The sequence below is a fragment of the Pecten maximus genome, chromosome 9 (genome assembly GCF_902652985.1).
Source record: "Pecten maximus chromosome 9, xPecMax1.1, whole genome shotgun sequence".
Taxonomy (NCBI): Eukaryota; Metazoa; Mollusca; class Bivalvia; order Pectinida; family Pectinidae; genus Pecten; species Pecten maximus.
The window spans coordinates 11,933,822-11,949,669 of record NC_047023.1 but is presented as its reverse complement, the minus strand read 5'-3'; the positions used below and the strand labels follow the sequence as shown (position 1 = coordinate 11,949,669).

The following is a 15,848-nucleotide window of genomic DNA, read 5'->3' as shown; positions in this document are numbered from 1 at the left end:
TGTGATTTTATAATTAAATAACTTAAATTTACCTTCATATCACGGTAGAAATCTATAAAGATCACAGCCTAATCACTTTTTCATGCCGATATTGTTGTACTTATCACACACTACATTACTTACCCTATCAATGTATTCCTTTGTCGCCCAGTAGAGTTGTATGTGCATCGCCCCACCTATTAACATAGCCGTGCTTTATTAACACACAAATATCATTATTGGCAATTTAAACTAAGCCTTATAGCTTCCAAAGGAAGATTTGGTAATTGTGAAGGGAGATAACTCTTTGTTTATAATCTAGTCAAATAATTTACCTTGAATAGAAAAACAGTATATTAATTTTGAAACAAAATATTATTCACACATTGCTGTATTGCTATATTTGATTGTGATAAGTTTTATTTTTGTAATACCTCTTTCATAAAGCTCTGACACTACCAGGCACAGGTTAATTATAAATATGTCTCGATCAACTCTCGGAGCCTGCACTGATTATATCTTATATGCATCTAAAATTAATAGGTAAACACATGGTGGCAATCAAAATCCACAAAATTTGCCAGGTTTAAGTATTGGTCTGGAATGTATGTAAACTCTTTATCTAATATTTTATAACAATTAGGAAATGAATCATATCAACTTATATTATAAATCGGTCTTGCTTGCCCAGATGTGAGGAGTCTTTGTGAGGAAGGAATCTGGACTATCTGAAGAAAACCTGCGTGATCTACCAGGCAACCACATACAGTAAATATTGTACCTTTTCATGTACAATCACAGCCACCTAGGTGAAAGGCACGTGTGTTACCACTGTGCCACCCGACGACACCTGTATTCCATCATTAAGGTATGGTGTAGAGGACTTACCAGTTTATCTCCAGGCTTGACTACCACTTTCTCCGAGACTGGATAGAATGACTGAAATACAAATACACACAATTATTTGAAAACTATGTCTTGGTAGCTAGTAGTAATGTTCTATGGCAAAATTTTTCAAAAGTCAATCATAAAGATTGAGAGGTTGTTGGAAACCAGATTTATAATCAGATGTCAATCTATAGCATGAGAAGTTGTTGGAAACCAGATTTATAATCAGATGTCAATCTATAGCATGAGAGGTTGTTGGAAACCAGATTTATAATCAGATGTCAATCTATAGCATGGAAGGTTGATTGAAAACAGATTTATAAACAGATGTGTTTTTGCCAGTTGCTAATGTTTAGACAAACTGTCGGTCGAAGGTATCTCCTGTGTAAACCTTGAACATGGCTGCTGAAGCTGATCAGAGTATCTGTTTATGTATGAGGACGGTAGGACTTGTAGTTTCAGAGAAACAAACAGTATATTAATTATATAACATCACAAATACTTTGTTCTGACTACATATAGATGGGAAATCACAAAAATAGAAATTTGTCTGTAAAGAAACTAAGATTGGTGTTGATGAGATAGCTAGTGACCAGCAAACAACCAAATATACCTAGAACTTGGTATGTGTACTATTATCAAGGTTCTGATTTACAGAGGTTCCAACACTGATTTGAGTTACCTCCCCTTGATAAGACACCTACCTGTGGCCATTGTGGATTTCCCTTGCCAATCATATGATAACTGTTGGACTGGTTGACATGGTAACCACTGATAACCCTTCCTATACAATAACATAAAGATAGTTCGATTGTGAGTTTTGATCATTTTAATGGCAGTTATTTCTTAATATTGTTTTCGTTAGTAAATACATTTTCAAATTAAAACCTTGCAACATTCATTTTTCAACCATAAATGCTTCTTTAATAATTTTTACTATTTCATGTATATGTGTTGCCATTTAGAAAATGTCTTATTATCTTATTTTCAAATCTGCATTCTAGTTGTGCCAATTATAATTAAATTTTATTGTTTATAACATTATGTAATGAATTCAAAATCTATTAATAATAAGGTTAAAATTTTACACTGAATATAATCACATTATATATACATGATTAAAAAAATATACCCACAAATATAATATTACTTACCTAAACTGTGAGCATGAGCTCTAAATCCAAATGGATATATATTCCCTGAGGCTGTGAAACTACAAGAAATGTCTGCGCTTGTTTCTGTAATCAAGATTAGAATTTAGAAAATAAGAAACAAAGGAAGGTGAACCTAATTTTATTCTTATTATTAAAAAGAAAAATACAACACATTTTCGTAGAAGAGAATTAGGTAATGTGTTCTTTCAATGTAAGTCACTTTCACCGATTACAAGACAGACATGCAACACTTGTCAGAAAAAAAAATTGAACTTATACATTACTGTTAAACAAATAATTTTTTGCATTTTCATGCCTAAACACTTTTTCGCTGTGATTTAATTTGGCGATTTACAATCATAAATGGCCTACTGTACCTTTTATTGAAACTGTCGTGAATAATTTTTTCATAAAATATGTGAAAATAATCATGTGTGAAAATTATTGTTTTACAGTTAGTAAACCCTCTCTATTTTTGAAAACAAAGCTTAGATGTCACAATACATGAACTGGATACATTGTGGTCACCTGTTTAACATTTAAACACCAAACCATAACATATTCGATCTCCGAGCCTTCAGTTACGTACTTGGTGTATTAGGTGGAATGGTGAGAGAGTAGGCCAGCAGTAGAAATATTCCAGCCTCATACCGCTGTCTGTGTAATAAAATAAAAGCCAAATTTTAGAGCAGAAACATGACACAGGGATTATCAGTAAACACATTATTAGCCGTAAATTATATGAATTTAAGTTTATAAATAAATATGTTTTTTTGACTTATGCAAGAACACAAGTTAAAATTAGAATAAATCAAAAGAATTGTTGATTAATTAAAGGGATTAAAAAAAAAAAAAAAAAAAATATAACTACACACAGGGATGAAACAGTATTATGTAATGTACAAACATTATCAGCCTTACCGAACAGTATCACCTGTTCAATTTAGCTATAAAATACCTCATCATTCATGTATTTTATAACTGAAGTTAAACATGTTAATTTCAATACCATTGTTTCTTCCATTAGGAGACTAATAAATCAAGATATTTGCATCAATAAATTTGAACTTATAAACAGAGTACAATTTGCAAAACTGATTTTGATAAAAGAATTATGCTTATGGTGAAAATATTGAAAGCTATGACCACCAGTAGAGAGAAATCTTACAATATGTACTTTTTTTATACAGGGCATGCACATATTTTAAATTTACAGAGTATGTCTTAATTTTTTTTAAATTTGTGATTTTATGCTTAAAGAAGAGTGATGGCCTAGCTATGTAACAGTATGAGTGATGGGGAGAGTTCCATACACAAGGGAAGTAACTCCAAACGTCTCCCACTAAACAGTACTATATTTCACAGAAATGATGTTTTTTGAGCATTTTAACCTGATTACAGTTTATTGTAAATTGTGTGTCAATGCCAAAATGATACAAACCGTTTTTGGGTCATGTAAAGTCGGATACCGGATTGGTCAGTTGGTCGAAATGCTGAAATAAATAGATTGAAGATTAAATTAAAATTGGAATTACAAAACGAAATATCAATGAATAGAATTAATTAATTTTTTGAAAGAATACTAAATATGGATTTCATAAAATGTTCATTTAAAATCCAAGTCATCAATTGATAACTATGGGATGCATCATAAATTTTTTTGTAAAAATTTCTTTAATATATGATGGTACAACTGAATCAAATATATACTTTGTGTTCACCAGAGATTTGATATACTGCCAGAGATTTGATGTACTGAGGTCTGTGTATTGACATTGTACTGCTGCTGGGATTGCTATGGTGATTCATGATGGTTCGATATTTTGTTTCTTTTTTATACTCAAATAGAATATAAAGATAAAAAAAAAAGAATAAATCTAGAAAATGTCCATAAGACATAAATGCCCCTGCTGCCAGATACCCCTAAACCTCAGCAGTTCCTGAGATTAGCTAGTTACATTGCATCAGGACAGGATGGGACAGGACAGGACGGGGCGAGACGGGACGGGACAGACATGGGTAACACTATATGCCCCCCCCAATTTCATGGCGGGGTATAACGATGAACTGATATCGGCCAATCGAGTAATTACAAATTACAACATATTAGCTATCCACCGGCCAAATAACATAGCCCCGGCCCAAATGGACCTGTCTTTATGTGAAATTGATAAAAGGATTCAACACACACAAAACTTCTTACCTTGAATGAAGGTCAAGGTCATTTATTCAAAATATATTTCAAAGATATATTGTATACCTTAGCTACATTCTATGTATCTACAAACCAAATAGCACAAATCTAGGTTTACAAGTTACTGATAAGAAGTTTTTGATGTTTAAAACAAGTTCAACCTTAATGGCCAAGATTAATGTCCATGTCATTGTTCAAATTTATCTCCTAACCCACCAGCTAACTACAGACAGAATATTATGACTCAATGCGATATGGTTCTTGAGAGAAAATATGAATCATCAATGGAGGAGGTAAGCACTTAGCTGAAGCACACAATGGAAAAATTAAGTTACAATCATTCGCCAATTTGACTGACAATTGGGCATGTAAACATGCAAAAATATGTGTGGAAAGTTGTGTCGTAGCAAGAAACCCCTAAATCTCCGTGATGAGGTGACAATGAGGTCAACTTACATGGCAACGCTTTAGCGTAGTGTATCTGTACAACAATGTACTTCACTTTGGAGGTTCCTCCAACCTTGAAACCGACATCTGCGGAGTACAATTAAATCAGATTACATAATAATGTTCACCAATTAATGATTGAACAGCTAAGTAGAAATCACAGTCCCTGTTAGAACAAATAACATGTTCAGTCATTCAAAATGATTTCTAATTAAATTTTTAAAGTCATTCATAGTTAAATACTTGTCCTTAATTATTCTGAAGATAAAATAAAAAAAATAAAAATTAAAAAAAAAATCTTTTGATCATAACAAGATAAATTGCAGTAGTTTTTATCTCCTTTTTTTAAAAAGTACATGTATAATATATATATAATTATTATATTATACAAAAATGATAAAAAAAATCATTTCAAGTAGGATTTTCATTGTTGGGACCAAATTTTCACCTCGTATTATCCAAGTTTTTCAAGTTTTCTGAATTAGAGTTTTCTGAGATTTTTTTTTACTAAGATAATGAGAGATTTCGGCTGGGACTGACAAATTAATTTGAGTTATGCAGGGTATTCGAGTTTTCCAACTTCGAAGTTCCACTGTATATAGATACACAAACACAATGTATATCATAACATATTTGTCCTCGATTGACACCTGACTGACAGCCCTAGTAGTACTGACCTTTGGGAAGAACCAGCTCAGGGGCATTCCTGGCCCAGGCAAACAGAATCTGCTCCTCGCCACGACAGATCATACGGCAGCTCCTGTACACAAATTACAGGTGTTAAATCATACAAACACCTGATGAATTAGGGACATTACCTCGATTATTGTTGTGACCCTTTCAGTAATGTGGTATTTTATAGGAAAGCATTGATCTTGACAGCTGAGTATTGCTGCCTATATAAAACTATTGACACCCTCTGGGGATCTGACAAGTCTCAGGCCATTCAGTGATCAGCTGACTTAAACAAGAGCCCTTGCATTTGGGCAGGTGAACTAAAATAATTGCAATTAATTTATAGCGATACCCCCTTTTGAAATATCCTCTTACAATTTTCATAAGAACATTATCAAGTGCAGCGACTACCAATACCAATTTACAGGTGACGCCATCTCCATAAAGCTGACCATCTCGCAACCATACCAAGTCAGTAGTAAACTTCCCTTGGCCACCCATGAAATTCACACATAAACAACATACCTCATTTCTATTTATGCCTACCAGTTTCCTTAGAGTTTTGATATAAATTCAACTCACAGTTGTCTTTATTGAGACATTAATACTCTTTAAGTGTGAATAAACTGGCACAAATCATGACAAAATTTTCATGTATAATGTATAATGTTTGTAATCAAGCATATTGCAATTTGCTGAAGCAATACATGTCCCTTACATGCAGGCCTCCACTAAAAACAGCAGCAGTGACCTTGACCCAAAAACCTTGAACCTTGAACTTAACTATCTATACGGACAATAACAATAACTCCCATGGGACTTCCTCCCAGTGATTTAAAAATAAAAGTTTAATCATCGTAATAGAAATAATAACTATCTAATTATATTGTATGAGGTTATATCTATCTTCCTTGAAAATTTATTTCTACTGGTTCATACATCCACCAGTTCAGTAGAATTCCCTGTGGTTTGATAACATTTCTATCCTAGTGACGTCATATTTAAGTGGTTGAATGATTTTAGCCGATCTCTGTTCTTCTCTAATGATGACAATATATTTCTACAGTGATGTTTCGCAGACTTTAAAAGTTTAATGGTTTAATACGTACCATGCTCCTTCTTCCTCCGTGTTGTAAGGCTCCGAACACCCAAACAATAGAATATGGTGAGCGGTGTTGGCATTCGCAAGAGGCTTAAATTGGACTGTAAAGACAATAACAAAACAGAATTAGGGTCAACGATGATAGCCATAGCATGTGAAGGATGGGTTAATAGGCCAGTTTATGATGAAGAAAATTTACTAAAATTGAGGTCAGAACACGTACTGCGATAATTTACTATAATAAGTTTTTATAATGATTCAGTTTGTCTAAATAATGATTCAGTTTGTCTAAAATTCTAACAAAAACATTCTCCCTGACAAAACAATTAAGACAGAATGTCAAACTCAATGGAAGTATTTACGCAACATTCTTGTAAAATAATGGTATATTTATAGAAATGGAGCAGACTTTATCTGTTAAATGATATCAGGGCATTTTCTCACTGGTTTGGGATGGGGTCTTTTTATCTTTTTTTGGGAAGGAAATTGGTGAAACAGAAAATTTTGGGAATTTGGCTGTTAAATGAAATCATTCCAATTGGGAATGGGGCCCATTAACGGCCCCAACAAACCCTCAGGAAAAGCCTGGATATCCACTGTAAGTTATTGAGGACAAGGGCATTGTATAAATGCATGTGTATTCATATATTTTTTATTGATATGTGAGTGAACATGGTCTAAAGTGTCACTAGAATGTGAGTGTCCATTCATCACGTTATATACATTACCACATAACAGTATATAACATGTACCCACACACATCATCAGGTATACATTATACATAAATCCCAGGACTCTGGTATAACTTTGGTGAGATCATGAGGTTAAGGTAATGTCGACAGGAAGTCTCCAACTGACATGCTCCAGGCTGTGTTGATGTTGGAAGCTCCGGGTTATTTTGGAGTCATGTTTATAGGTACCGTACCACAAAACACTGTCTAACATGGTAGTACCAAAACTTTGTGATTCAATATATAATAGATCATCATATAATGTACTGTGATTTAGAACCACTCAAGAGACAAATATTTATTTTGTTATAACACTGATGTTCAGATATACAAATTCATAACACAGATAACCTATTATGCTGGGTACATTAAACAGGATTTGATTGATTGGCTAAATTTGACAGAACTTTACAGTATATGTAAACGTATATGTGTCGTGTAGTGCTGGTACACATACATGTCGTGTAGTGCTGGTACACATACATATCGTGTAGTGCCATGACATATACATGTCGTGTAGTGCCATGACACATACATGTCGTGTAGTGCCATGACACATACATGTCGTCTAGTGCCATGACACATACATGTCGTGTAGTGCCATGACACATACATGTCGTGTAGTGCCATGACACATACATGTCGTGTAGTGCCATGACACATACATGTCGTGTAGTGCCATGACACATACATGTCGTGTAGTGCCATGACACATACATGTCGTGTAGTGCCATGACACATACATGTCGTGTAGTGCCATGACACATACATGTCGTGTAGTGCTATTACATATACATGTCGTGTAGTGCCATGACACATACATGTCGTGTAGTGCTATTACATATACATGTCGTGTAGTGCCATGACACATACATGTCGTGTAGTGCTATGACACATACATGTCGTCTAGTGCCATGACACATACATGTCGTGTAGTGCCATGACACATACATGTCGTGTAGTGCCATGACACATACATGTCGTGTAGTGCCATGACACATACATGTCGTGTAGTGCTATTACATATACATGTCGTGTAGTGCCATGACACATACATGTCGTGTAGTGCTATTACATATACATGTCGTGTAGTGCCATGACACATACATGTCGTGTAGTGCTATGACACATACATGTCGTCTAGTGCCATGACACATACATGTCGTGTAGTGCCATGACACATACATGTCGTGTAGTGCTATGACACATACATGTCGTGTAGTGCATAGGAAAATAACAAAAATATGGATGATAATAAAAATAAAAGTATAAAAAAGATCTGTTAAGGAGATCAAGTTAAAAACATGATTATAGATAGGGATTGATATCATACAATTGATCATATCGCAGGTATTTTTAAAAATTTAAACCATGACAAGCTAGATCTTTTAAATAGTGAAGTTAGAAATTCACTGCTGCTAATTGACAAGCTGGAGATCGATACATGTACAGTAAACTATTATTTTATCAACCATGAGTGACTCATTGCGATAATATGGCAGAAGTTAAGGTAATTAACAGCTGGGTATGTGATGATTGGATATGTCACGTAAATGAGGCGAAGTGATTATACCTATATTGTATATATAGCTACCGGTACAGAGTTGTTAAGGTATGTAATATATGTGTCATAAAACTGGGAAATATGACTAGCTCCATTGTTCTGTGACCACAATAAAATAATTAAGCAACTAATGAAGCTAATTAAAGTACCGGTAGCTACATTGTATTAAACACTCTGAAAAACCAGATAAATTGTGGCAAATTATTACCATACTCTGAATCTTATTTTAACATATACACCATATTTTACCAGGGTAAAAGGTCATGCTCAGGAATAAGCCCATCCCCGACTTATGAGTGTGTAATCCACAACGGAAAAATAATGATAAAATAAAACGAAAAATATGTTGTGAAAACCATTATTTTCTGTACATTGTAATTAAGTGGATACTTCAAAGTATATTTTTTTCATTCAGTCCACTTTTGTGTTAGAAAATCACTTGAATACTCTTCAAAATACAAGGTAATATATTATTGAGATGTAAACTGTTACATGAAACTGGTACTTTAGATTAAAAAGTCCAATTATAGTTACTCAAAATTTTTTTTTTGATTTTTTTTTCCATATGCCATCGAGTACCACAATTCTGATCAAAAACAATTCTGCTTTAGTAAACTGACTAATGATGGATTTGATGAAGAAGTGCTTGACATCGTTAACGTCACATTAAAACAATGTTGGTGCCCATGGCCAGCTGGTACGTCCTTAAAGCGTATAAAACAATTGACTGCTGAATATATATACAGCTCCAGGCTATAAATTAAATAAATAGGAATGTAATGTTAAATCTATAACACACACAAATAGATATATATATATTATATTTTTACTGGTACCTATAGCTTATAAATTTGATATATGTGGCAGAATATATATACACTGTATATATAATTATATGAACCTTTCCTTTTCGATTAATTTTCTATGAACCTGGATTACATAATGTAAGAGACCACCTGTCATATGTGACCTTTTTTATTGACTCCTTTAAATTTGGAAGGTCACAAATTTATGTGTAACAGGTTTGACTGTAATGTATGTAGGATTGTAAACATTTATGTATTTATGACTAAATATTCAAAATATACATGATGAATGCTGAATTTATATATATATACTGTATATAATGGTACTTGTTAGTATAAAATGTACAACCATATATCTATCCCCAAAAGAGGTCTTTCTCCTTGTGTAAAAGTATAGTATTTATGAAGTTTAGGAAGGGGTTATTATTTATGAACTGCTTATATATAATTAACTTTAAGTTAATTAACTTGTTTTAAAATTGATGCTTTTGCAAAAATGAAGAAGTTAACTTGTGGGCATGCAGGGGATTATTTGTGGATAGATACAGTAATGTTAATTAAATGCTTCAAAACTATAAATGCTACATACATGTACATTGTGTAGATATCAATGTATGTTGATTGGCAGCTAGAATTTTGTTTGTGTTCTACTAATATTAATTTACAGTCAAGTTTTCATTAAATATGTAATAACATATATAACAGTACACAAAACCAAAAATGTGTTTATGTGTTTGTATACAACATGTCTTAAATGCTGGTTCCGTGCTTAATTTAGCCGGCAGACAGTCAGAATGAGTGTAAAAGACTCCGGCCCCACTCCACCGCTTAAAAGTCATACGAGGGCATAAAAATTATCCATGATCCCAATCCCCCCTCCTTTATCTTTTGAGGGGATGAAGGGAGAGTTTGGACAAAATAAGAGAAAGGAGAGAATATTTGGTGGTGATGATTTGGGCAAAGGAAAAGTTGATTTGACCTTACCGATATATGATTCATTGACTGGCATTCTGTAACTTGTACAAATATACTGGTCGTCCTGAAACACAAAGAAATAAAAAAGATTAAACAAATATTGCTATATACATCCCAGCCACCATATATGTATTCAAGAGCCTGGCAGAATATAAGAATCAAAACGTCATATTTTGAATGTCATTTTAAGAATTTTCAAAAAATTGGTGAAAATCGACTTGTGTCTGGATTATCAACATTTTTTTTTCCCAGAAACTTTTGATATTTTTTATTATTTTTTTTTCAAGTTTATAGCAATGCAAATATGTCATACATAAACAGTTTAACCCTCACACATTTTCATTCATTCAATGAATATTCATTGATAATAAATTTCAAAATTTATTGTGATTGTGTCAAATTGACCTACTGTTAAATCTCAATTACTGTTTTTAATGTTTTGTGTCACTCTCTCTCCAAAGACTCAACACATCAAGGAAAGATGAAGGTTTGAGTATATTTCTACAAAAACATGTATGACAATGTAATTAATATAATTAACAGGTTATGGAAAGTGAAGATCATATTAATTGTAACAGTCAATTTTCCAAAATTTCACAACATTCTGTTTTCAAATACATGTATATAGTTAAAGATGTTCTGCTGTGTAGATTCTGTATTTATGTAATAAACTTTACATTAAAAAAGAATACGAGAAACAGGATCATACATTTGTATCAGTATATATAATTAAATGTTGGATTAATTTAAAAAATAGTGCACTGTAAGCTTAATCAATACATATACAATATAAATTTATACAGTTAGTGAACTTGTTTGGTAAAGTCTAGATCTACACAGTAATTTTTGGAAGGATTTTTCAGACCAATTCATGCAGAACACAATTTCAAAAGTTTTGATGAGTCTCTGTTATATTAATAAAAAGTGAGTATGTACGTACTCAAAATTGGAACGAGTCCCACAGGAAAAACATGAGTCCCAAAATTAAAAATTCCTGCTACATTGATAATAACTCATGTAAAATGCTATATATGTGTAGAATATGTACTTCGAAGTTTGATATATATATATAAAAAAATTATGTACATGTAGTTTAAAGTTTTAAGACCATGGACAATCTCACAGCTTATAATTACTGGCCATGGTACATATAATACACAGTGTATACGTATGTAAGACAAAATATAAATAAAGGATTTCACTTAATATAAGTTGTCATTGGTCAAGACTATACACTTTATATATAGCTACTTTGTTTTCATTAATCTGTATAAGTCTACGAATTCGAACCCATTAATGTATAACAATATAAGAACATCTTTTCCCAGTAAATGTTTCCCATTGAAAATTAAACTAGAAATTCAACAAAATAGACCACGGTGTTCAATGTTATAGCAAAACAAGAATTTTTTTTCATTTGAAGCAAAATGTTGCCGATACAATCACTAGAATTAGTAGGATGTTACATATATAGTTATGTTAATACTATAGAAATAGCAGTACTCCGATACTACATAAATGAGTGTGCTGTGTTATACATTGTATAATTAATTAGCAACTGTACATGTACATGTGCAGTTTGTATATTGATTCAGAGTTTTCCATGGGTATTTCGGGAAAATCCAATCGACCGAATAGGGAAGTTTTTTTACATGTAAATCACGTGAAAAAATTACATGCTAAGAATTGTTTCAAGAGAGTCATGTTTTTAAACACAATGTAACAGGGCTCAAAGTGGCGTCAGTTTTAGTGGCCATGGCGCCTTTAATTCACCATTGGCGACCATGGCCAGTTATTGACCTATAAGGCACCTGCATGGCCACTAAAAAAACACTGTAAATTTGCGATTTGGTTAATCTTTCAAAGGTTGCAGTAAATGCTAAAATGACGTTCACAATCGAAAAAGCTACAGAGAGATGTTATATATACTTATCTAAAGAATTCAAAGATTTTTTTTTATGTAAGACAACTAGGCCTGGCGTCTATCTTTTCCAATTGGCACCTATCTAGATTTTATGACTTGGTAGCCAAATAGTCCACCTGATAAAAATATCCACTTTATTTAATTTGAGCCCTGTGTAAATTCTAGCTTTGCATGATTATGGCACACACCAATTCTGGCCCTTGAGTCAGTCCTTGTTCTAATCGATTTTGTGTATATATTTAAATTTGCCATTATATTTTTCTTGTGTTTTTCAGAAGTTTTAATCTATGGATACATTTAGGAATTTTTAATTCCTTTTTTGGGAAAAATAAGGCAATTTAAGATATGATGGGAAATTTCAATTACTTTTTCATAAAAATAATCTTAGAATCAGTTGTGAAGCTTAATAGGGTTTATATTGTTTCACTGGCCATGGCATGTGGAACGTTCTATAGAAAATTAAATGATTAAAATATATATATACAAACTGCATGTTACAAACAGTCATGATCATCTAATGTACAAAACAGGTGCAACAGCTTACTACATACAGTTATATAGGTTTTATATTTACATGAAAACTACTAGACGTACAGGTGCATGATTTGCTCATACAATCTTGTCACAGGTCTAGATCGTTGTCATGACTGTTACCTGCTTATATACGTACATATAGAGACAGCAATTATAGCGTAGATTATTAATGATACATCATGTCTCAACTGTCTGTTTGCCTAGCTTGACTTCTATGTTTAATGTGATGTCACTGCATTATTTATGTAAAATTCTACAAACAAATTTCAAAAACAAGAGGTATACAAGGCCTGTACCACTCAAATATTGAATTATCTTGCCTAATAACAGAGACAATGATCATGCACAGTGGTTCAGTTTCAAATAACATATGATTAATTTTACTTCTAATCTATTCTACATAATTTCAACATTTAATTTGTTAGTTAGTGACTTTGCCCTGGAAGTGGGTCAAGGTCAGCCCTACATATCAATGTACTTTATATAATTACCGGCTTTCATTTTACGACACCATGACTCAGAGCTCACTATTGAGAAAAAGTTATTCAAGATTCAGTTCTTACAACATGTTAATTAGGATAAATTACCAGTATGTTTATATATCTATGATTGTTTGCTGGGTTATCAACCCATGAACAACAGATGTCATTTTGAGAAGGGGCTGGGTCTCCTTATGTAGCTGGTGACTACCACACTCTGAACAACATATGACAGGTCATGATCAGTCGCATGCCATTCAGAGCAACTGTTGTGTCTTGCTTAATGACACAACAACAACAACAACACAGATCTAGACAGACCCATTTCTCACTTTTCCGCTACTGTAGATTATCAGTACAAATATGTTTAATTTCAATTTTTTACCTTTGAACTTAACTTCAATATCATGCAATATTCTTTTGATGTTTTGATCTGTTATTTTATATACGTATATATACTTATAAAGATTCTTGCAGCTGTTGGGACTTGGGAGCCAGCTGGGGTCATACAGTCATAACCATTTATGTATGATATATGTGTTTCATCACAGTAATATATATATATAGGACAACACGGAAATAAACACAGGGACAAGGCACAACCCACAGTCAGTGATTTTTTTGGCATGGATTTGGGGCCGAATATAGGCCCCTTCCCCTAAAGAAAATTTGCTGTATTTTCCCAATTTTTAATTCATATTTTCCCTTGTTTGTTAATAAATATGAAGAAATGTTGATCATATAACATTTCACATAATGTTTTCACAAGCCAATGCTATAATTGATTGATCGTAGAGCTATATTATGCTTATTCAAAATGATATTAAACCATTGACTTTATGATTATTTTTGAGCTTGGAAGAAAGTACATTTTTGCCGAAATTAAAAAGATATGGCTATATTTTCCCAAATGGAAAAGGTACAGGCCCCTGTATAATTAGGGTAAGAAAATCACTGACAGTCCATACAGGAGTATAATCACTGACATGTCAAGTCCCTGTGTCTTTTATTGTATGATAGTCACAAAATGTCATACATGACTGTCACAAAATGTCATACATGATAGTCACAAAATGCCATATATACAATGTACATGTATGAAAATATTGAACACATTATTTATGTTTCGTAGCGCAGAGAGTTATATATAGAACTGTTTATATTCTAGAGTCCCATTTATAGGAATATGTTGCATTTGGTGAATCCGATGAGTTCACACGTACATACATGCATGGTCATATATAATTTTTATGCAGGTCTGTCGAACCCTTATAATTATATATATATCAGATATACAATAATAATCCTTTTGTACTCGGATCAAACCTTGCTGTAATTATCATTTGTAAATATGACCTTGTTAGTCTGTACACTACTTGGGTGAAATAAGATGATGTTTTGGATGTATATGAGGGTCATACTTTGATAGATTAATGATATTAATAAATAAATATGTGAGAATATTAGTTTGACATAAAGTGATGATCAGATGAATATATTATCAATGGAATAGGAGAATATTACAGAAATGTAATACGAGAAATGATAGAATAAGGTAATGAGATCATGGTCCTATCATCTATGGATGTTATTGAGAATGATAGATGAAATGTTATAATAACCAATTGAAATGTAATGTGAGAATGATAGATAAATGTATTGTGAGAGTAATGTTAGATAAATATACTGTAAGAATGATAGATAATTATATAAATGTATTGAGAGAGTAACAGTTATATGTACTGTGAGAAAGATAGATAAATGAATTCTAGGAGTAACATATGAATGTGCTGTGAGAAAAAACATAAATGTTGTGAGTGTTGTGTATGCATGCATAGTTTGTATTGTTTGCTTGTTTGCACTGTGTATACATGTACTGATGAACCCAACTTTTAAACTTACAGAATAATCCCCATTTGGTATAAACATTCAATATAAACATTCACTTGAATTCCTACCTATGTACATATACATATACAAATGTACACCTATATATATAGCTATATGGAGGTCTGTGAGAATCCTTATCATTATATACACCACCTACAATCCTTCTGTACTAGAATCAACCCTTGTTATCACCATGTATTTGGTATAAACATTCAGTATAAACATTTCACCTACCTTGTTAACAGAAACATTTTTCATCCGTAAGTCCATCATCGAATCTACCTTGGAATTTGAAAGAGGTGCAACTTGAGCTGAAGCTAAAGTCACTACAGCGAGTATCACCAACATTGTGCTCGTTACAGCCGACATTTTTCAGTCCTTTGGTATAAATATATATCACATTAAATTTCACTCCAAACTTTCGATCCCTTGAGTAAATAGTGGCGGGCACTTTGAGGTATGTTATGTAATGTACACTACATTTAGCTCGTCCGTATGGTCATGTG

General features: G+C 32.7%; 1 protein-coding gene across 2 annotated transcripts in view; it reads right to left on the bottom strand.

Moving 5' to 3' along the window:
* The window catches only part of LOC117334163 (peptidyl-glycine alpha-amidating monooxygenase-like), a 30,869-nt gene extending 15,095 nt beyond the window's left edge, over positions 1–15,774 (bottom strand). For both annotated transcript variants that reach the window (XM_033893636.1, XM_033893635.1), the window contains exons 1-11: positions 15,577–15,774; positions 10,525–10,579; positions 6,447–6,540; positions 5,340–5,422; positions 4,672–4,749; positions 3,463–3,514; positions 2,611–2,678; positions 2,022–2,105; positions 1,572–1,651; positions 868–918; positions 124–176 (exon numbers count right to left, since the gene is read on the bottom strand). In XM_033893636.1, coding sequence (XP_033749527.1) covers positions 124–176; positions 868–918; positions 1,572–1,651; positions 2,022–2,105; positions 2,611–2,678; positions 3,463–3,514; positions 4,672–4,749; positions 5,340–5,422; positions 6,447–6,540; positions 10,525–10,579; positions 15,577–15,711 — 833 coding nt within the window. In that variant the 5' untranslated portion in view covers positions 15,712–15,774. The remainder of the gene's footprint in view (positions 1–123; positions 177–867; positions 919–1,571; positions 1,652–2,021; positions 2,106–2,610; positions 2,679–3,462; positions 3,515–4,671; positions 4,750–5,339; positions 5,423–6,446; positions 6,541–10,524; positions 10,580–15,576) is intronic.
* Between the last annotated feature and the right edge of the window lie 74 nt (positions 15,775–15,848).